Consider the following 22,873-nt stretch of genomic DNA (forward strand, 5'->3'; position numbering starts at 1 on the left):
CGCCTCCCAAAACGCTGGGATTACAGGCGTGAGGCACCGCGCCCAGCCTGAACTGACCTTTTTTTTTTTTTTTAAATCATTTTATTTATTTATTTTTTATATTATACTTTAAGTTGTAGGGTACATGTGCACAATGTACAGGTTTGTTACATATGTATACATCTGCCATGTTGGTGTGCTGCACCCGTTAACTTGTCATTTACATTAGGTATATCTCCTAATGCTTGAACTGACCTTTTTTATACTGAAGGTCAGCACTGGATTTCTCAAAAGGTAACACACTAAACACAAAGTTAAGGCAGAATAAAAAAGCATCAAAGTAGTCATTACGGAAAAAAATATAACTGATAAAATTATTTATATTTACTTATAGCTTAGGTTTTTTTTGTTTTTGTTTTTTGTTTTGAGACAGGGTCTTGCTCTGTCACCCAGGCTGAAGTGCAGTGACACGATCTCAGCTCACTGCAACCTCCACCTCCAGGGTTCAAACGATTCTCTGGCCTCAGCCTCTCGTGTTGCTGGGATCACAGGTGTGAGCCACCACACCTGGCTGATTTTTGTATTTTCAGTAGACGTGGGGTTTCGCCATGGTGGCCAGGCTGGTCTCACACTGCTGGCTTCAAATGATTTGCCCACCTCGGCCTTCCAAAGTGTTGGGATTACAGGTGTGAGACACTGTGCCCAGCCAATAGTTTAGTATTTTTTTTAAATTACATATGGATGATGATGCATCCATAACTTTTTTATTGCTAAGAGCCTTTAAAGGTAAATGACTCACATTTCAGGTAACGCATGACTATCTTGACCATCTACAGATGAGCATTTGACTAAAGTTAAAACACTCAGAACTCCAAAGCTGTATTTATTTTTTAAGGTACATTTAATGTATTTTGTAAAATAGGATAAAATACAGTCAGTCACTTTTACAGGCATAATTCTACTGGATAGACAGTAGTATTCTTGGAGAATCAATTAAGCGACCTCTAGTAAGGGGAAAACTTGAATTGTAAGCTTCCCTTACAGATGGATGCCTCCCCCTGCCAGCTCTCCACTCTCCTGAAGGCCTTTTTGTTTGGGCTGCATCTGGCTGACTCCATTCTACCCACTCCCTGTCCTACAGCCTTCTCACAGTCATGTCATGGGAATGACTCAAGTGGCTCTAGAAGTGACAGATATATTAATATCAAAGATGAACATGAATAGTTGAGTAAAATAATTTCTTTAAAAGTGGGAGTGGAAGCTGGGCGCAGTGGCTCACGCCTGTAATCTCAGCACTTTGGGAGGCTGAGGTGGGCGGATCACCTGAGGTCAGGAGTTCGAGACTAGGCTGGCCAACATGGTGAAACCCTGTCTCTACTAAAAATACAAAAAATTAGCTGGGCGTGGTGGCGCATGCCTGTGATCCCAGCTACTCAGGAGGCCAAGGCAGGAGAATCACTTGAACCTAAGAGGCGGAGGTTGCAGTGAGCCGAGACCACACCACTGCACTCCAGCCTGGACGACAGAGCGAAACTCCATCTCAAAAAAAAAAGCTGGGCATGCTGGTTCATGCCTGTAATCCCAGCACTTTGGGATGCCGAGGCGGGCAGATCATTAGATCACAAAATCAAGACCACCCTGGCTAACACAGTGAAACCCCGTCTCTACTAAAAATACAAAAAAAAAAATTAGCTGGGTGTGGTGGTGGGCGCCTGTAGTCCCAGCTACTTGGGAGGCTGAGGCAGGAGAATGGCATGAACCTGGGAGGTGGAGCTTGCAGTGGGCCGAGATTGCGCCACTGCACTCCAGCCTGGGCGATAGAGCGAGACTCCATCTCAAAAAAAAGAAAAAAAATGGAAGTGGAGAAAAGCAATATTTCTAGGTTAATGTATTTTAAGATGTGATTTTTAGATATGTGTGTGTGTGTGTATATATATATATATATAGCTAAATATTAAAACAGATATTCATAAGCATTTATACATTCATGTAGGCCAAAATTTCAGGGGGGATATTCTCATTGGGAGAATGGGGTTCATCTTTATTTAGGTTATTTGGATACACGTGATAGAGCAACTGACTCATAAATGAACTTTAGAATAAAGACCTCTTATAAATTAAGGAGCATATTATGAATGTTTACTTACATTAATTCTGAGAAACTCCTGTAGATATAACTATAAATTCTGGTAGTGTCAAGCATGATATATAATTATATAGTATCTATAGTTTCATGGTTGGTTAGATCAGTCATTCTGAATATAATGCAAATAAGATGAACATTGCATCCACACCCAATATGGCTTCTGTTGGCCAGGCATGGCGGCTCATGCCTGTAATCCCAGCACTTTGGGAGGCTGAGGTGGGCAGATCACCTGAGATCAGGAGTTTGAGACCAGCCTGACCAACATGGTGAAACCCCATCTCTACTAAAAATACAAAAAAATTGGCCAGGCATGGTGGCGTGTGCCTGTAATCCCAGCTACTCGGGAGGCTGAGGCAGAAGAATCGCTTGAATCTGGGAGGTGAAGGTTGTGAGCTGAGACTGCGCCACTGCACTCTAGCCTGGGCGACAGAGCAAGACTTCATCTCAAAAACAAAAAATATAGCTTTTGTTCAGTTTAGCTTTTAAAATAATTGAGCCCCTTGATCTCAGACTAATTATTGAAACTCTCTAAACCTCAGTTTCTTCATCTCTATATGGATAATGGTATTACTTACTTCACGATTGTTGTAAGAATTGAGAAAATCCACATAAAGTACTTAGTGCAGAACCCAAGACTACAAGCTATGATGATAATAATGAAGGGGGTGATGATGGTGTATATAGCCCTGAGGCAGGAACTGGAGATACAAGATAACCAAGATGTGGTCCCTGCCCTCAAAGGCCGCATAGTCTAGTATGGAGACAGACATAACCAGGGATAGCTAGATGAAGGGTAAATCTGTAAACAATTTCATGGACACAAATTGTATTTTTAATCTTGGCTCCCATAACAAAGTCTATAGTTAGTGTTCCATTAGTCATATGCAGGATAGGTGAAAAATGTGGGTGAATCAGTACAAACCCATCTCTGCAGCTGGAAAAACAAAGCAGATGCCCTACAGGGTCAGCAGTGTCACTGTGGCCTACAAAAGATAGCCATAGCTATGGTAACATAACAATGTGGCTGTGCTCCAAATAATGATAGTCTAGTTATTGACAGTGGGTTTTAGAGACTTAAAAAAAAAGTAGATAATGGAATACTGCTTAATATCAAAAAATAAAAAAGGTACATTTTAAGATTGAAAATTATGGACTAACAGAACACATCTACAAGTTTGCTGGTTATGAACATAAAGTTTAAAAAATGAGAATTACAATATGAAGTACAAATTGATATAATTTGAAGAAAAGAATGACAACAACAGAATATCAAATACTTATAAAGCAAAAAGCTTCAGTGGGAAAGTAAGTTTTCATCATTTTTATAGGAAGATATTTTGGTGTTAAAAGCACAGCACCTTTAAAATCAGCTTATGAAATTGTCAGTGTAGATGAAATAGCTTATTTACTAAATGCCAAGTGGGACTGTGATTAGATTCTACTGAAAGTATGGAAAATTAAATATATATAATTTTTAAAATATAGAAATACAAATTCAGACAGATAGGTTTTAAATGTGTTCCAGATAGGTTCTTTCCTAAGAAAGGGTTTCTCCAAAGATGTATCATGCAGTCGGACAACTACTCTTGTAGGTAACCTGCTCCAGTGTTGCTTAAAGTCTCTACAAATTGGCTCGGGGTGGTGGAGCATGCCTGTAGTATCAGGTACTCAGGAGGCTGAGGGGAGGATCACTCGAGCCTAGAAGTTCCAGGCCAGCCTGTGGAACATAGCAAGACCAAAACTCTTAAAAAAAAAAAAAATCTTTAAAAGTCCTTAAAATATCATACCCAGGGTGTCTCCAGAGCCTCCAGTTTCCAATAAGGGATGAGTTCAAACCTCAATTAGCTGCCCGCACAGTAAGTTTCTTTTCCACTCTATACCTGCTTTGATCATGCTTGGGTTCAGATAACCAGGTAACACTGTGATATATCCTTCCTATGTACCTTCTCATTTACTTATTTAATTGACAAAAAGCGTATATATTTATCATGTCCATGTTTTGAAATAGGTAAACATTGTGGAATGTCTAAACTATGGTAATTAACATACGGATTACATCATATACTTATCTTTTTTTGTGGTAAGAACACTTAAAATCAACTCTCTTAGCAATTTTGAAGTAAAATACACTGTTAAAGGCCAGGTGTGGTGGCTCACGCCTGTAATCCCAGCACTTTCAGAGGCCAAGACAGGAGGATCGCTTGAGCCCAAGAGTTCAAGGCAAGCATGGACAACATAGCGAGATCCTGTTACTGAAAAACAAACAAACAAACAAACAAAAACATATACTCACCACGTTGCACAATAGATTTGGTGAACGTATTCCTCCTATCGAACTAAAATTTTGTATCCTTTCACCAACATCTTCCCTGACCTTACCCCTACCTCCCCTACCATCTTAGCCCCTGGTAACCACCGTGTTCTCTATGAGTTCAATGTTTTTTGATTATAAATATAAGTAAGGTCATATGATATTTGTCTTTCTGTGCCAGCCCTATTTCACTTAACATAATGTCCTCATATGCACCTTCCTAAATATCTATAGGGGAGAGCTGATGGGAATTATGCTTCCCCACTTGCAGCCCGCACCCACATTTATTCTCAAACCACAGAAGCCTAAGCAAAGCAGGACAGTGTAGATCCTTCTCCAGCAGCTTTCTAACTTGAACAGGATTTCAACAATTACACAACATCTTGAAATCAAATGCAATAAATGCTGTTCTTCCAGACCAGGCCAGGTGATTAGTGTGAATTTCAACACCATAATACCACATCCAGTGCCCCTCAGTGGTTCTCTGGAGAACCATTCTCTTCACTTGGGTACACGTTATCTTCACTAGAGTACACTCATGACGAACTTGGGTCTGTATTGCCATTTCCTGAAGTTGAGAACAACAATGTCTCAAAGAGACTGTCATGTATTTCCTTCATCAGATCACTGACAACCAATAACTTTCTTATAGGCTGGGAATAATAATGGTAGTGATGTTGATGATGATGATAATAATAGCATCAACTGTTTAATGAGGTTATATAATTTACCTCAAGTCATATAGCTAGTCAGTGGTGGAACCAGGCCTCAAATGCAGCCAGTTTGTCTTGTGAGCCACCACTCTTAGCCACCCATTTGACACTTAAGGACTCACAGGTAATCAGTCTTACCAGAACAGACTCTTTATTTAGAATTCAGGCCAACTTTGACAAAGCCTTCAGAGTGGCTCTGATAAACAAATGAACACAAAAAACCTTCAAAACTCTGAGAAACAAGAAAACCCTCATGCTGTTCACTTAGTTCATCCATAACAGAGGGGATTTCATTTAGTCTTCCCATGTGTATGCCATTGGGACTTAGCAATGATGTCAGAGCAGCGTACCATTCTTCATAGGAGGAGTCAACCTTTCTTCCTATGCAAACATGTCCATAAGATCCTTGAATTATAGGTTGGTATATGATATCTTACAGAAATGGGATGCCTAGACGAGACCTGTTCACTTCTTGGGTAACCACAAGTTACCTGTGATTCCAATTGAGGCAATGGAAATGGCCATTCAATGAAAATGGCCAAGCAAGAATACTCTGCCTAGCACTGGATTATCAGGATACATTCAAGTCCAGCTATGCTCTTTAAGAGCTATATGAACTTGTGTAAGTTATTTATTCTCCCTAAGACTCAGTTTCCTCATCTGTAAAAAGGAAACAATGGTACTACTTCATAGAGTTCTGTGAAGATTAAATGAATTCAAATATGTAAAGCACTTAGAATAGTGCCAGGCTCATGGTAAATAAATGCTATGTAAGTAATATGATATTGCTATTATTGTTTCTTTCTTTCTCTCACTCTCTCTCTATACACACAGACACAAACACACACACACACACACACACACAAGGTAGAGAGCCATATTCATTACTCAAACTTCGGTATCCTCTCTTGATTCCTAGAATTACTGATAGAGCAAGGCATGGTGATTCCTCCCAGCAGAGTGTCAAGAGTTTTTCTGACTGCCTATGCAAGCATTAGAAAGGACTATCCACAGAAGTAAATATGTTGGGCAACTCAGTGCAAGTCTGAAGTTGTTAGTTTCATTGAGTATATTTCTAATGTCTTTATGTATTCATTTTACTGCACCAATCAACCAAAATGCATCCTAACATCATTCGGCCTTTTTAAATCCCCTCAATGCACCCAAACCCATCAACTACCCATTACCCATTTTTCGTTTCTTAAAGCAGCTACTCAATTGCAAACCCTCCATTAGACATTCCCCTTTCCAAGGTTACACATGTTCTGTTAAGTGTATTCCAAAATCCTTGTGCTAATTGCCATTTTGTTCAGTTAGAAGTCTAGAGAAAATCTAATGTGTGACTCCCAGAATCTCTAAAATTCCCAAGGATTAAGTTATTTTCATATTTCTTCTCAACTTAATCCCCAGGATATGTTCAGTTGCCCCTTTTACCATGATATAAATTTGAAAATACCCCATAGAGTGAAGAATATCACGGTACCCCAATAGTTCACCTCAGATTCTGGCATAAATCTTATGCGTCAATCTCAAGCAGTTAGCTTTATGTCCTTGTGTTGTAATGTCCTTTCCCTTCTCTCCAAAGCTACAGCCCATTTAAAAAGGGCCAGAGCCTCACGCCTATAATCCTAGCACTTTGGGTGGCCGAAGTGACAGGATCATTTAAGCTCAGGAGTTCAAGACCAGCCTGAACATAGCAAGGCTTTGTCTCTACTAAAAATCAAAAAAGTTAGTTAGCTGGGTGTGGTGGTGTGCACCTGCAGTACCAGCCACTCAGAGCCTGAGGCGGGAGGATTGCCCGAGCCCAACAGATGGAGGCTGCAGCGAGCTATGACTGCATCAAAGCAATCCAGCCTGGGTGACAGATCAAAACCCTGTCTAAAATCTGTTTAGTCCTCACAATACACCTGTTGACACAGTACTTCATTTTCATTTCCCATACTTGTCGCCATCAAATCAAATTACATATTTCAGAGCTTAGCAAAATATCTACCTAATCTACACTAATAATTTTGTAGGATGATTTTAAAGAAAACATTTTTATCATCTATAAATGATGAAAACTAATCTTTTAATGAAATTCCATTATCTGAAACCAAACTTTGTTGGCTTTATGAATGTTTAGTACTTTTTTCTAGAATGGCATTCTGCTTTTTTTTTTTTCCCAGAGTGGATCTCGCTCTGTTGCCCAGGCTAGAATTCGGGAGAGCAATCATAGCTCACTGTAACCTTGAACTCCTGGGGTCAAGCAATCCTCCTGCCTCAGCCTCCTAAGTAGCTGAGACTACAGGTGCACACCACCATGCCTGGCTAATTTTTAAATTTTTTGTAGACATGGGGTTTCACTCTGTTGCCCAGGCTGGGCTCAAGCAATCCTCCTACCTCAGCCTTCCAAAGCATTGGGATTACAGGTGTGAACCACCATGCCCAACCAGTATTCTACTTTTGAATAGCAATGTTCAGTATAACTTTGATTCAAAATAAGCATTTGAGTAAAAACAAATGGTCTTAAAAGTGTTAAATTTTGACTCCATCTAATTTTTTTTTTTTTTTTTTTTGAGACAGGGTCTTGCTGTGTTGCCAAGGCAGGAATACAGTGGCATCATCACAGCTCACTATAGCCTTGACCTCCTGGGTTCAGGCAATCCTCCTGCCTCAGGCTCCTGAGTAGCTGGGACCACAAGCACATGCCACCATGCTGAGCTCATTTTAAGTTATTTGTAGAGACAGGGTATTGCTGTGTTGCCCAGCTGGTCTTGAACATCTAGGCGCAAGTGATCTTCCCATCTTTTTTGTTTTGTTTTTTGTTCTTTTTGAGACAGAGTCTCGCTCTTGTCATCCAGGCGGCAGTGAGATTGTGCAGTCTTGGCTCACTGCAATCTCCACCTCCTGAGTTCAAGTGATTCTCGTGCCTCAGCCTCCCAAGTAGCTGGGATTACAGGCACCTGCCACCACGCCTGGCTAATTTTTGTGTTTTTAGTAGAGATGGGGTTTCACCATGTTGGCCAGGCTGGTCTCGAACTCCTGACCTCATGATCCGCCCACCTTGGCCTCCCAAAGTGTTGGGATTACAGGCGTGAGCCACCGCGCCTGGCTGATCCTCCCACTTTGGCCTCCCAAAGTGCTTGGATTACAGGTATGAACCACCAGACCTTGCATTGGCTCCCTCTAATTTTATTCTCATAAGAAAATAAAATATTTATGACTTTTAATAATTCAATTCTCTAGAAAATTTTTATACCTGAAATATAAAACTATCTCTAATTTTTTAAAGCACTAAAATTTGTAATAAACTCATTTTTAAAATAAACAATTATATCAATCTAAATGTCTTCCTTGACTTATATCTTTAACTTTCCTTATGGAGCTAGATCCTTCAAAAGCACAACAGATATAGCCATGAAGAGATCTGTCAGGTTCCAGTTCAGAAGTGTCTAATGTGGAGGACAACATGCTAGTAGGGAAGAAATGTTAGTGCTTGACACAATTCCTAGTTTTGGCCACCAAGTGGTGCTATTAATTCAGAGTGAACTGGCACTGGGGGCATGGGATTGGTTGGCTTTGGGGTGGGTAAAGAGTAGAAGAGCAGTCTACAACCAGTCAGTAAGTACAAGGGACACTGACAAGCCAGATGTTTGCAACTCTGTATACTGTGAATTCATGTATCAATGTCAGTAGTTTAAACACAGAGGATAAAACTAACTTACATACTTTCATTTTTACAGGTAAAGTCCACTGTCTTTCCTTAGGAAAATAACCATTTATGTATATATATTTGTATCAAATCTGAGCCTGTAAAGCTACACAGCTGTAAAAATAATCACACTATTTTGATTAATCTTTGTTTCTCTAAAAAATTCCTCCAAATTCCATTAAAACAAAACAAAAAACCGTTAAAGAAAACCAAACTATTAAGCAAACATTACAAACATTAATTAGTAATATTAAGCATCTAAAAATATCTGATTTATTACTATTATTATTTGATACAGAGTCTTGCTATGTTGTCCAGGCTGGAGTGCAGTGGTGTCATCTCGGCTCACTGCAACCTTCACTGCTCAGGGTTCCAGCGATTCTCTTGCCTCAGCCTCTTCTGTGGCTAGGATTACAGGTGCACACCACCACGCCCAGCTAATTATTGAATATTTAGTAGACATAGGGTTCTGACATATTGGCCAGGCTGGTCTCGAATTCCTGACCTCAGGTGATCTGCCTGCCTCAGCCTCCCAAAATGCTAGGATTACAGGCGTGAGCCACTGTGCCCGGCCTCTAATGTTTTTTAAAAAAATAGGTATCAACTCAACAGGTTTTCTTTAACTTACACTGTAAACTTTTTCTGATGAGATAGCTCCTTTGAGTGCATGAATACTTTTCACATTTCAGCTCAGAAGTGACAAGTGCGGATAGGGAACAGATACAATGACTATATAAGTTCAGTTTTCTTATGCAAACCACCTACAGGCCTATGAAAAGTGTTAAAAACATAATGAGTAACTAAAAGAAAGACTTAATAATCTACCATCCACTAGAAGAACTGGCAATGTTGGCCAGGTGCGGTGGCTCATGTCTGTGATCCCAGCACTTTGGGAGGCGGAGGCAGGCGGACCACCTGAGGTCAGGAGTTCGAGATCAGCCTGGCCAACATGGTGAAACCCCATCTCTACTAAAAATACAAAAATAACCTGAGCGTGGTGGTGCATGTCTGTAGTCCCAGCTACTCGGGAGGCTGAGGCAAGAGAATCACTTGAACCTAGGAGGCGGAGGTTGCAGTGAGCTGAGATCGCGCCATTGCACTCCAGCCTGTGCGACAGAGTGAGATTCTGTCAAAAGGAAAAAGAAGAAAGAGGAGGAGGAGGAGGAAGGAGGAAAGAGGAAGGAGGAAGGAGGAGAGGAGGAACTGGCAATGTCTCCACAATAGAATGGCCAATGATGTGAAAACACAACTTTGTAAGCCTGCATAACAATGAAAGTAAGGTTCACGACTATTCAGTTGGACAGCTCTGTCTCCAAGATGAAGGACCTAACAAGGGTCAGTAATGCATCCAGTTGTTTCTATACATTAGCATCCGTATTTTTAAGTAAAAATGTTTCGAATGCCAGGCACGGTGGCTCACTCCTGTAATACCAGCACTTTGGGAGGCCGAGGTGGGCGGATAACGAGGTCAGGAGTTTGAGAGCAGCCTGGCCAACATAGTGAAACCCCGTCTCTACTAAAAATACAAAAAATTAGCTGTGCGTGGTGGCAGGTGCCTGTAATCCCAGCTACTCAGAAGGCTGAGGCAGGATAATTGCTTGAACCTGGGAGGCGGAGGTTGTAGTGAGCAGAGATCGAGCCACTACACTCTAGCTTGGGCGACAGTGTGAGACTCCGTTTAAAAAAAAAAAAGTTTACATTTGGGGAAACTGGGAGAAAGGTGTCGGAACAGAGCTTGCACCCTTCTATAAACTACCTTGATTTTGGTTCGGGACTGAGGGGCCAACGCATACATACTTATCCATCTCTGATGTCATTCTCTGTCAAAACAAATTATGAAATGTTGGTTAATCTTCTTAGGGGATGAAGTCAGGATGAAACAGAGGAGGATAAATGCATTTGTAAAGTTGACTCTTACCTGATGTCCTAAAATAGATTTCTCAAAATACAATGTCTAAGTTCAGTTTGCTTCTGTAAGTGCCTAACACTCATATGATAAGTGTAGGAATTCAGATAAAGGGACTAGCACAATTCCTAAGGCTTCCTCCTAGTTATTAATCTATCTGTGAAAATTATGGCATTCACAAAACATTCATCAAAGTTACTTTTTACATATAACCTAAGGGTTGAAAAACAACACAATAACAACAAAAATAATTCTCTAGCCTTATGTCAAATTCCTAAACCAGTACTTTTGGCTTTTCTGGGGGGCTGGGGGAGAGACAGAGGGAGAGACGGAGGGAGTATAAGTGGGTGTATGTGAGTTGCAGAGAAGAGGAGAGTTATGATAGAACGAGATGTGTATATTAGAAGCTAAGGAAAATTTAAAGTAAATGTAGAAACAGCTGGGTGTGGTGGTGCATGCCTGTGATCCCAGCTACTTGGAAGGCTGAGGTGGGAGGATCACGAGTCCAGGAGTTTGAGAACAGCTTGGGCAACATAGAGAGACCTTGTCTCAAAAAAAAAAAAAAAAAAAAAAAATGAGGCCAGGCACGGTGGCTCATACCTGTAATCCCAGCACTTTGGGAGGCCAAGGCAGGTGGATCACCTGAGATCAAGAGTTCAAGGCCATCCTGGCCAACATGGTGAAACCTGTCTCTACTAAAAATACAAAAATTAGCTGGGCATGGTGGCACGTGTCTGTAATCCCAGCTACTCAGGAGGCTGAGGCAGGAGAATGGCTTGAACCTGGGAGGCAAATGTTGCAGTGAGCCGAGATCGCGCTACTGCACTCCAGCCTAGGCGACTGAGCAAGACTCCATCTCAAAAAACAAAAAAAAAAAAAAAAGAAAGAAAAAAGGCAGAAACAATAATAAATAATTAAACTACTCTGACTGATAGCAGTAGCTACTACTGTATTGAGTGCTCATCCTCTGCCAAGTTCTGTGCTAAGTACTCATAACTTTCTGAAGTAGGTATTATCAGCCTTTTCTTTTCTTTCTTTTTTCTTTCTTTTTTTTTTTTTGAGATGGAGTCTCATTCTGTTGTGCAGGCTTGAGTGCAGTGGTACAATCTCGGGTCATTGCAACCTCCACCTCCTGGGTTCAAGCGATTCTCCTGACTCAGTCTCCCAAATAGCTGGGATTATAAGCGCCTGCCACCACACCCAGCTAATGTTTTCTTTTCTTTCTTTTTTTTTTTTTGAGACAGAGTCTCACTCTGTTGCACAGGCTGGCGTGCAATGGCATGATCTCGGCTCACTGCAACCTCCACCACCCAGGTTCAAGTGATTCTCCTGACTCAGCCTCTCAAGTAGCTGGGATTACAGGCACCTGCCAACACGCCTGGCTAATTTTTTGTATTTTTAGTACAGACGGGCTTCACCATGTTAACCACGCTGGTCTCAAACTCCTGACCTCGTGATCTGCTTGCCTTGGCCTCCCAAAGTGCTAGAATTACAGGCATGAGCCACCTCGTCCGGCCTTAATTTTCGTACTTTTAGTAGAGACAGGGTTTCACCATGTTGGCCAGGCTGGTCTCCAATTCCTGACCTCAGGCAATCCGCCTGCCTCGGCCTCCCAAAGTGCTAGAATTACAGGCATGAGCCACCGCACCCAGCCCAGCATTTCTTTTTTTTTTCCTTCCTTCCTTCCTTCCTTCCCTCCCCCTCTTCCCTTCCCTATCCTTTCCTTTCCCTCCCCCTTTCCCTTCCCTCCCCCTTTCCCTTCTCCTCCCCTCCTCTCCCCTCCCCTCCTCTTCCCTTCCCTTTCTTTCTTTTTCTTTTTTTGAGATGGAGTCTCGCTCTGTTGCCCGGGCTGGAGTGCAATGGCATGCTCTTGGTTCATTGCAACCTCCACCTTCTGGGTTCAAGTGATTCTTCTGCCTCAGCCTCCCGAGTAGCTGGGACTACAGGTGTGTGCCACCACACCCGGCTAATTTTTGTATTTTTAGTAGAGATGGGGTTTCACCATATTGGCCAGGCTGGTCTCAAACTCATAACCTCGTGATCTGCCCGCCTCGGCCTCCCAGTGCTGGGATTACAGACGTGAGCCACTGCTGCCTTTATCTTTTTTAAAACATCTGATCAAACAGAGGCTCGGAGAGATTAACTAACTTGTCTAAGAACACCCAGATTCTAGTTGGGATCTTACTGATTTTAAAGTCTATGCTCTTAAATCTCTATGCTGTGCTACTTCTCTTAGCGCTTGTAACACTATGAGTTTAGCACATCTTCACTCTGTTTCTCAAATGTGGTCTGTGGATCACCTGTATTAGAATTGCCTAGAAGACTGGCTCCATACCAGGTCCAGTGAATCAAAATCTTCTAAGTAAGACTTGGGAATCTATGTTTTTAACAAATTTCTCAGGCATTTTTTTAATGGATATAAAAGTTTGAGAATCACTGTCTTGGCCCTTTCACAAAGAAGTCACTGAGATTAATTTTTCTTAAAAAAAGAAAGGGTGATATTCCATGTATAACATGTTATTTTAGCATTGGCATGACATTACACAAATTTAATTTCACATTCAGAAGAAAAACACGTTGCTGCCAAGTCAGTTCAAATGCCTAAATTTTGTTTCATAGATAGTTGTTGAGGAAAAACACATTTTCCTGGAATTTCTACTTTTTTAAATGTTAAAAAATTTTATTGCAATCTAGAATAAGGATGTTCCTCACTTCAGGCAACAGACATGTTCCAAATTGAAAATTATGGTGATGTGTTAATTCTTTAGGTTCAAAAATTATACTTTACATTTCCAATTCAAAATTTCTAGTAGTGGAAAATACTTTCTAAATATCACGGGTAGAAACTGTATACATTTGTTTTTCTGGATAAATGAATAAACATGAGTCAGCAGATGAGAAAGTCAACTTAATACTGTATATAGTAAAAAGTTGGGGCATCCAGTGAGTGCCAAGGAGAGAAGAAGAAATAAATGTTAGAAATGAGAACCTTAGGAAGCCCTCTGCATTTCTGAATCAGCAAGGTTCCTTTCTAGAAATCCTATGATCCAGAACCTATCGCATGAACCAGAATGATTCAACAATTAAGTGCTAGTGCTTCTATATATAATTTATATTTTCCTTCTTAAATGGTCTAAATAATGAAATACAGATAGCAACAGAAGCTTGAATTAGCTGAACAAATTGTGAGAATAAAGAAGACTTGAAAGTATGACATTTTAATTTTCCTTGTAACTACAGAAAAAAACTATAGAAAGACAAGAATTAAATTACCAGTTTTTAAAATTGAAAGTAGAAAAAGTAAAAAACAAAAGTACTATAAGCACCTTAAATATAAACTCTCCTTTTATTTATTTTATTTCAGTTTTAGAGACAAGGTCTCTCATTCTGTTGCTCAGGCTGGAGTGCAATCATAGCTCACTGTAGCTGCAAACTCTTGGGCTCAAGCAATGCTCCTGCCTCAGCCTCTTGAGTAGCTGGGAACTACAGTCATGTGCCACCACAACCAGCTAAATTTTTTAGTTTTTGTAGAGACAAGGTCTTGCTTTGTTGCCCAGGCTTGTCTTCAACTCTTGGCTTCAAGCAATCCTCCTGCCTAAGCCTCCCAAAGTGCTGGGATTACAGGTGGGTGCCACCACACTCAGCTCCCTAAACTCTCCTTTTAAAACAAAATTTACTATTTTCTTTAAACTATATGTCTGTTCATTATTGATTATTCCCAATAATCAAATGCCTCTATACTACATATGTAATACAGAATAATAAATAAAATGTAGAAATGTGAGAAGAGAACAATATTAATTCATTATACCTTTTTTTAGTGCTTGATGATGATAGGTAAAATTCCCAGCATATTGGTGTTTTTCATCTTTTATTTCAAAGGAGACCTTGAGAAATTTAAGTATTAAAAAGATTATATAAATAATAATAGCTAACATTTATGGAGCTCCAAGTGCTTGGTTGCAAATACCAAGTACTTGGTTGCAAATGTTATACTCCAAGTGTTTGGTTGCAAATGCTTGATATAAAGTATCTAATTTAATTCTCACATTTCTCTTAGTTGCCATACTACATCAACTTTGACTTAGTGTGACTATATGTAAACTAATTAGGTTCACTAACCAGGGTTAAGGTTCTACATTCAGTATAAGCATACCAAGGATCAAAACCTCAGGCATAATGAGGGATCCAAGTATATTGGCTGGGCCGGGGACGGTGGCTCATGCCTGTAATCCCAGCACTTTGGGAGGCCGAGGCAGGCAGGTCACTGAAGGTTGGGAGTTCAAGACCAGCCTGGCCAACATGGTGAAACCCCATCTCTATCACAGGACATGAAAGAATGGAAACAAATTTCATCCTTTATGGGAATTAAAGTTGGGTTCTTTACTCCAATTTTTATTTCTAAAGCCATAGTGTCCTCATTCTATTAGTGTACAAACTGAGGGTCCCAGCTGTGAAGATGAGTTAGTAAGCAGGTATCATTCCCCCAGCCAGGGTCCCACCTCACTGCTGCAAGGGATAAGTCCATGTTTTCAGATGAAGGTATGATATGGATTAAATATTGAAGAACAGCCTCTCCTGTAGTTATGCTAACAACAGTAAAAGACCTATGGGCCCTGGGTCCTAATGGACAGGAGCATAGGAGCAATGGTTCACATGAAGACCTTGGAGAGCTGGGCCTTGGAGCACTGTTCTTCTGCCTGGCTGTGATTCCATCAAGATGTGGCAGAATCAATTGTTTGACATGTTCTTATATGCTTTTTTACCTTCTGCATATTGAATTAAAACATAATTTCAGGCTGGGCGCGATGGCTCATGCCTGTAATCCCAGCACTTTGGGAGGCTGAGGCAGGTGGATCACCTGAGCTCAGGAGTTCGAGACCAGCCTGGCCAACATGATGAAACCCCATCTCTACTAAAAATACAAAAATTAGTCAGGCGTGGTGGTGGGTACCTGTAATCCCAGGTACTCGGGGGGCTGAGGTGGGAGAATCACTTGAACCTGGGAGGCAGAGGTTGCTGGGAGCCGAGATGACGCCATTGCACTCCAGCCTGGGCGACAAGAACGAGACTCCATTCCCCCAACCCCCCAAAACAGAAAAACAAACAAAAAACCCCCCAAAACCCCACATAATTGCATGAAGTTTTATCACTCCTTGTAATTAGAAAATGATGCTGTATTATTTTGCATTCTTGGAGTTAGGTAACATAAAGTAACTAAAATCTTGACACAGTTAAAAACACATATATACAAAACAGACCTATAACACCATATTTATCAAAATCATGTCAGCATTTTGCTTCCAGAAAGGAACAATACTATCAACTCTTAGAGTCTATCAACAGATGTGGCTTATTGCCTCTGAAAATTGTGTTAAAAATTCACTTTGTAGAAAATTTTCAGATATAAAGTATCATTTTTTCTGGTTTCTTTATTATTACAGATTCAGTACTCTATAAATTTTAGTAGAGAAGAATAGGGTAACTCTATACTACTTCAGAACCTTAGTAATCATTTTATTTGCTTTATAACATCGAATTCCCTCATTTATTTTGTTTCTGTTTATGAAAAGTTCCTTTGCAGAGGAAATATTAAAGCCTTGTCTGTCCATCTTATATTTTATATGAGTAGATGTCAACTGGGTATTCAACTTTAATAACCTAGAAAACTTTATTTTTTCAGGATAAGAGAAAAATTTAAAGAACAGTATATAGAAACATCAAATATATGTGTTAAATGTGAGAAACACTGGCAAAATTTTTCCTCATATAAAATTTGGAAAGAGTTATTATATCAACATCTTTTCCTTCCTTTCCTGGTTATTTATTAGTTGTACAGAATTAATTCAACTCTAAGCTCAAATATCTTTTTTTTTTTTGAGACAGAGTTTCACTCTTGTTGCCCCGGTTGGAGTGCAATGGCGTGATCTCGGCTCACTGTAACCTCCACCTCCCGGGCTCAAGCGATTCTCCTGCCTCAGCCTCCCGAGTAGCTGGGATTACAGGCATGCGCCACCACACTCGGCTAATTTTTGTATCTTTAGTAGAGACGGGGTTTCTCCATGTTGGTCAGGCTGGTCTTGAACTCCCGACCTCAGGTGATCCACCTGCTTCGGCCTCCCAAAGTACTGGGATTACAGGCATGAGCCTGTGCCCAGCCGTGTTCAAATATCTTTATATATAAAAATGTACCCAGTTTTGGTTTTTTCTTCTTTCTAGGTATGGATGGATATGGTGAGAAATGGAGTTGACTACTCTTATTCTCCTGGTAAGTGTACAGTGATTGCTAAAGAAAAGAGAGATTGTGAAAAATATGTTCCTTATAAATACATAATTAAAATCTCATAACATATTATCAACGAACATATTTTTATAACATTTATGCAGATAATCTTAAATTTATGTTGTTATTTATGCCCTAAACAAGTATGTAATATGCCATTTTCTAACTCATAGACTCTAATAGTCTATATAGATCCTGTTTTAATGTTAATGAATTTATAGACACAAATAGCTAGCATCAAGGCTACATGGAAAAGCAGAACACTTCAAGCATTTAATACAGCTAAAGGGGCAGATTAGAGATCAATAACAAAATCACCTGGTAAAAAGGAAAAAGGTGTTGCATTAAAAGGCTTTTTGCTTTACATGTGAAACAATACTGAGAAACCTGTATTTTAGCACTTGTACTCAACAGGCACTCCAAACTATGCAATGATGAGAACAGAAACCCATCCTTTCTAATAATCTTGTGACAAAAGCTAAAAGACATCATCCTATTAACTAGTGATCTCAACTGCTAATGCGGAGTACTTCCTGGTGCCTTTTATGTAGAATGCTGCTATTAAAAAACCACTAAACATTCACTGTGAACAACACAGAATCATTCATCTTTTATCAGCATCTCTTGTTAGAAGAGTATGAGTGGGGCTGAAGGTGTCATTGATATTATGGAGTGGAAATTAATCAGAAATTTTTCTCATATTTTCCTCATCTCACTAATTTACTTTTGTTCAAATTTCCTCCTGTTAAAAAGTTCATACCCAACCCCCTGTTGTACTCTTTTAAGTTGAGAATATTCAACGAGTGCGTCCACTGAAAAGCACCAGGTCCTAACACAAAAAGCATTCGAAATTCTCATTTAGTTGTCTTTATTTTGCTAGCACCATGTGGTCCTTGAAGATGTAGAAAACACGGGAAGCCGAGTAAAGATCAGAGCAAGCTCATTAGCATTCTGACAAAATTGGAGTGGTGGAGATGTATAGTTTGCCTAGTTTGTCGTTTTGAAAGCTACCGGTGGTAAGCTTTCTATTTCATTGTGCCTTTGTCTTTTGGGGGGGTTTCAAAGCAGCAGGGTATTTGTTAGCCCTAGGTTTGCACAATGCATTGTGGGAAACTTTCCTGCACATTCAGCCCTACATAGTATCATTCCAGTTTGAGTCAAAAAGTTTTTTTCACTCTTTATAGGAAAGGACTGTGTGTGAATCTTAATGCATACCTTTAATATGTTCATCACAGCTCTGACTTTTCCTTTTGCCTGAATCATAAAGTCCAAAGAGAGTCAGAACCTAAAGTAGATTATTTTCAATTGTTTATAAATGCTGCCAGTCATTTCAGAATATAACATTAAAACATTAATGTACTTTCTGCTCTTTGTTATAAACAACTAACAAGTAACACAGGACTGATTCGCTTAGTTACAATTTAAAGGCTTATTGCTCACTATGTAAGACCCGATTCTATTTTTGAAACTGTGTAGAGAACAGAAATGGTCTGTGCTTTAGAATCATGTAAATAAATACCTCTTAGAAGACTTAAATAAGTTATTGCCCTACTCGTTTGATTTTCTTCATCATCTTCTTCATTTTCTTTTCTTTTTTCCTCTTCTTTTTTTAAACATAAGACTCACTTTGAAGAGCTAAATAGGCTACATTAATGCTACTATTCAACATGAATGTTTCCAAGTTGCAGTGAAATGGATAAAGGTCTTTGGGGATGAATTTATCTGCTAAATCCTTGTGGTTGCCCTCGTATCTTGAATGATGACCCAAAAGAATGTCAACAGCTCATTTTCCCAGAGAGCTGGAAGGAGTCCCTATGCAAGCCATAATCTGCACGTTCTCAAAGAACCATTTCAAACGTTATATTTCACAAGCTGTTTTAAGTGATTTTCCTCTCATCTCCAGTATCCTAACAGTACTTTGGACATTAGTGCCTCTGAAATGAGGGCCAAAATTTTACGAGACTTCTACATATGGCATATACATTTTGAGATTTACTTAGTGTACATTTTAGAAACATGGTTAGCTTTTGTTACAATAACATATTTGTGGCATAAATGAAAAAAAAGTCTAAACTGAAGATTAGTATTTTTTATCACTGCAGAAAAAGTGCTTTTTTATTATTAGCTATTATATATTTTGCTTAGAATCAAACCTAATTTATGACAAGTATCTACAGTCTTTCTTAATTTATAATTATTAAAAGCCTAGGGGAAGCTAAAGAGCAGTGAGTGAGATATAGTATATGAATAATCTGGTGAAGGTAGTTTAACAGTAAGAGATTGGATCATTTCTATATGACACAGTAGCATTTGGTTATATCATGTTTTATTTCCTTTGTATGACAGGAAACCACTAGAATAGTATGTCATCATCAAGGCAGGTTTTACAATATTAACTGTTCATATTATATTAGAGCATGAAATTAAAATGATGCAACTTTTATTTCTAATTTAGGTTCTAATTTTCACCCCCTACAGCTTTGGTTAGCCTTTTCTATGTTTAAAAGTTCATTAAAAAAACAACAACGGTAACAACAAAACTAGAGACCTACTATGTATTATTTTGTGGCTATGATGTGGCTACTTATATTTTGTTAGAACTTGAAACTTGACTAACAAAGCTTAATATTTAAATGTATCCCAACATTGAGCTGTTCTACTGCTCACTTTAAAGCTAAAGAACAGATGTTACTACAGTCATAATGATTGAATTAGTTCTATACTTTGCAATATGAGTATAGCTGCAAAATTATTTATCTCCTTCACTGAATTTTCCTGCCAAAATTTCTTGAATAAAATCATTTTGACTAGCTATATCAAATTAGAGAGCAGTCAGGAATGTTTAAGTCCAGCTTTAAAACAAATATTTTAAGAATTACTTAGACATATGCAAAATAGGGAATGTCCCTCCTGAAACCATGTTTAAAATATATTTTCTATCTTGAATTTAGACTACATTAGAAACCATTTTTGACTTGTAATACCAAGATTGCTGTAATGTTATTCTGTTAAACAACCACAAAAAGATGTAAAAAGGCTGAACTTCTTAAAGCTGCAAATTAACAATTTTCTAATCTTTAAAGCACATTACACTTGGATTTATAATACTGTCAAAGTCCAAAAAAACTAAGTGGAGTTAAAGTATTATAAGTAAACAAATTCTGTTGTATGGTTAGATAAAGCTACACACACTAACATTGCTTTTTTATGCTAAACCAAACTTGAAGCTTCTTCACAAGTGTTAACATTATACTGGTGTTTAGGTTCCTATGACTTAAAGGCCAGATGTTTTTCACAAATGACCAACAATTGTAGTTAGAATAAATTAATGATTGATTTTTTTAAGCTTTGATGGAATTAAGCAAACTTCTTTTCTCAACGTGCCCATGTGAATGTTTGCCTGTTAAACCTTTTTTTTTTTTTTTTTTTTGACAAGTGAGGCCACCCGGCAGAAAACAACTGATGCAAAACCCAGGAGTAATCCCTCTGTTTAGTTCAACACTATGGTTAGCCTTAACACTGCCTCTATTATCCAATGGATTTAGAGAAACTTTCATTTATTTATTGGCCTCAGTTTTCAATTCTGTTGCCCTCTTTAAGGAAACCTAGATTTATTCCTATGTAAATACATTTGCATACTGGTACAAAGAAATGTTCTAGAATTTGGTTACCTTAGAAAGCTAAATTGGGGTTGTGTACTTAAGTAGTTTGAAGAAATAAGTGAAAAGAATCAAGACATAGGTTAATAATCCTACTAAGGATTTTAAGACATATTGGAATGAACGTATAATGTTCATGGTACAAGACTAATGTAATTATTTCTAACAATATTTTAACAATATATGGACATCTATTTTTAAAAACCCTAAAACCACTGGAACCTAGGAAACTTACTCTATTTTCACAAAGTCAGTGTCAAATTGCTACATTAAAATGTGTTATATTTTCCTAAATAAATGTTTTACAATTTTTTTATTATACATATTTACATTCTATAACATTTAGAGTCTAAATTACAAAAGGTTTACTCCACATGAGTAAGGTAGACTACGATTTTTTTAGTTTACTTAGGAGACTCAAATTAGGGATTCATTTAGCTGTGAACACACTATGGAAAATAATCCAGTATAATTTTTTTAATAGGTTTTAAAAATCTAGATGGTTTTTCCTTGAGACATTTAGGTATTGATTTTTCTTTCTTTATTTCTTTTTAAACAAACTATGTAAGAGTATGGCTTAAGAGAAGGGAATCAGGCTGGAATGTGAGTCAGAAAATACCTGCTCTAATTATAGCTTTGAGCCAACCTCTAATTCTGGATTCAGTGTTTTTATCAGTAAACTAAAAGGTCTATACTAGATGATCTCTAAGACTTGTCATATTTGCAAACATTTATAGTTACGTGGTAGTATTATATACAAAACAAAGTACCATAATATTAGAAGCTAATATTAGGAATTTGTATTCAAAAGTTGACTCTTAGCCTTCCTTGCTCCAAGTGGCTTTAAAAATTGAATACAGTAGTCCCCCCTTATCACTTACTGAAGTCCAAAAATAGGTGAGTATAGTACAAAATTTTGGGGGGAGGGGAACATAGAGGGGAGAGATTACATTTACATGACTTTTATTACAGTATATTGTTATAATTGTTCTATTTGATTATTAGTTATTGCTATTAATCTCTTACTGTGCCTAATTTATAAATTAAACTTTATCATAGGTATGTATGTATAGGAAAAAACATAGTATATATGGGAACCACATATACATTGTATGTATAGAATCCACAGTACAGTCTGAGGTTTCAGGCATCCACTGGGGATCCCCTGAGGATAAGGAGGGACTACTGTACAGCAGTACAAATTGTACTATGTATACATAGATTGCATAAGACTAACAGTAATAGAACTTCATAATAAAGTCCATCTTTATTATGGACTTTACTCCATATACTCCAATTACTCCATCTACAGTAAATGAATCACATAAGGCTTATAAGGATATCTTAAAATTATTTGGAATACTGTTTCTTAGCAGTTTTCCCTAGTTAAAGCAATGAGCACTTATGGTGAGAAAAATACCTCACCCATAATGTTATTTACACCTTAACCTAAAGAGGGTGAAATCAGCAATCCCACCCATACCCCATTCCTTCCTTTTTCTTCTCAGCATGTTTATCCTAGAAACATGACATTAGTTTCTAGAAATGTTCAGCTAAGAAAAGTTTCATATAGATTCAGACATTCAAATGTTCATACAGGACATCTGAACTTTATCAAAAGAGTAAAACAGAAAAATGATCAGACATTCCACTATCCAGAAGAGAAGCAGAGGTCTCCAACTGCAAATGTACTTGAGTTTTACAGTATAAAGTATTCTCTTGGGAATCAAAAATAAACATGCATTTTAGGGTGCTAGCAAGTCATGCAATTTCTCCTATAAAATTGATTTCCCCATTGGACTAATCACATCAATACAAAAACAAATGAACTACCAAAGTGCACTAATTAACAATTTTGCAAGTGAATACAGACATTAGTGCAACACTGCTGCCATTAAAGCCCATTCCACGGTATATCTGTTTCTGTTAACATTTCAATAGGCCAATTAAATGACCTTTCCCCCTTCAAACTCAATTAAGCTATCTGAACTTCAAATGCCACCTTACAACATATTTATACAAAATTTGCATACAAGAAATTAATTTTTTAGTTTTAATGGGCTTATTCATTCAACACTTAGATCACAGAATTTAATATAATGTAAATATAGAATATTATCTGCATATGCAATTGGTGAAATCAATCTTTCCAATCTAACCTTATATATTTTTATTTCTGGTT

The 22,873-nt window shown here is 38.4% G+C and overlaps 1 protein-coding gene across 48 annotated transcripts in view; it reads right to left on the reverse strand.

Moving 5' to 3' along the window:
- Positions 1-22,873, reverse strand: part of EHBP1 (EH domain binding protein 1) — a 364,085-nt gene that overhangs the window by 14,139 nt on the left and 327,073 nt on the right. The window contains exon 22 of one of the 48 annotated variants that reach the window (XM_063789805.1): positions 4,141-4,377. The exons of 46 other annotated variants lie outside the window; for them this stretch is intronic. In XM_063789805.1, coding sequence (XP_063645875.1) covers positions 4,178-4,377 — 200 coding nt within the window. In that variant the 3' untranslated portion in view covers positions 4,141-4,177. Of the gene's footprint in view, positions 1-4,140; positions 4,378-22,873 lie in introns of those variants that run through there. One more of the 48 variants, XM_063789807.1, reaches the window with a different exon arrangement.

Source organism: Pan troglodytes, chromosome 12 (genome assembly GCF_028858775.2).
Source record: "Pan troglodytes isolate AG18354 chromosome 12, NHGRI_mPanTro3-v2.0_pri, whole genome shotgun sequence".
In the NCBI taxonomy this organism is placed as follows: domain Eukaryota; kingdom Metazoa; phylum Chordata; class Mammalia; order Primates; family Hominidae; genus Pan; species Pan troglodytes.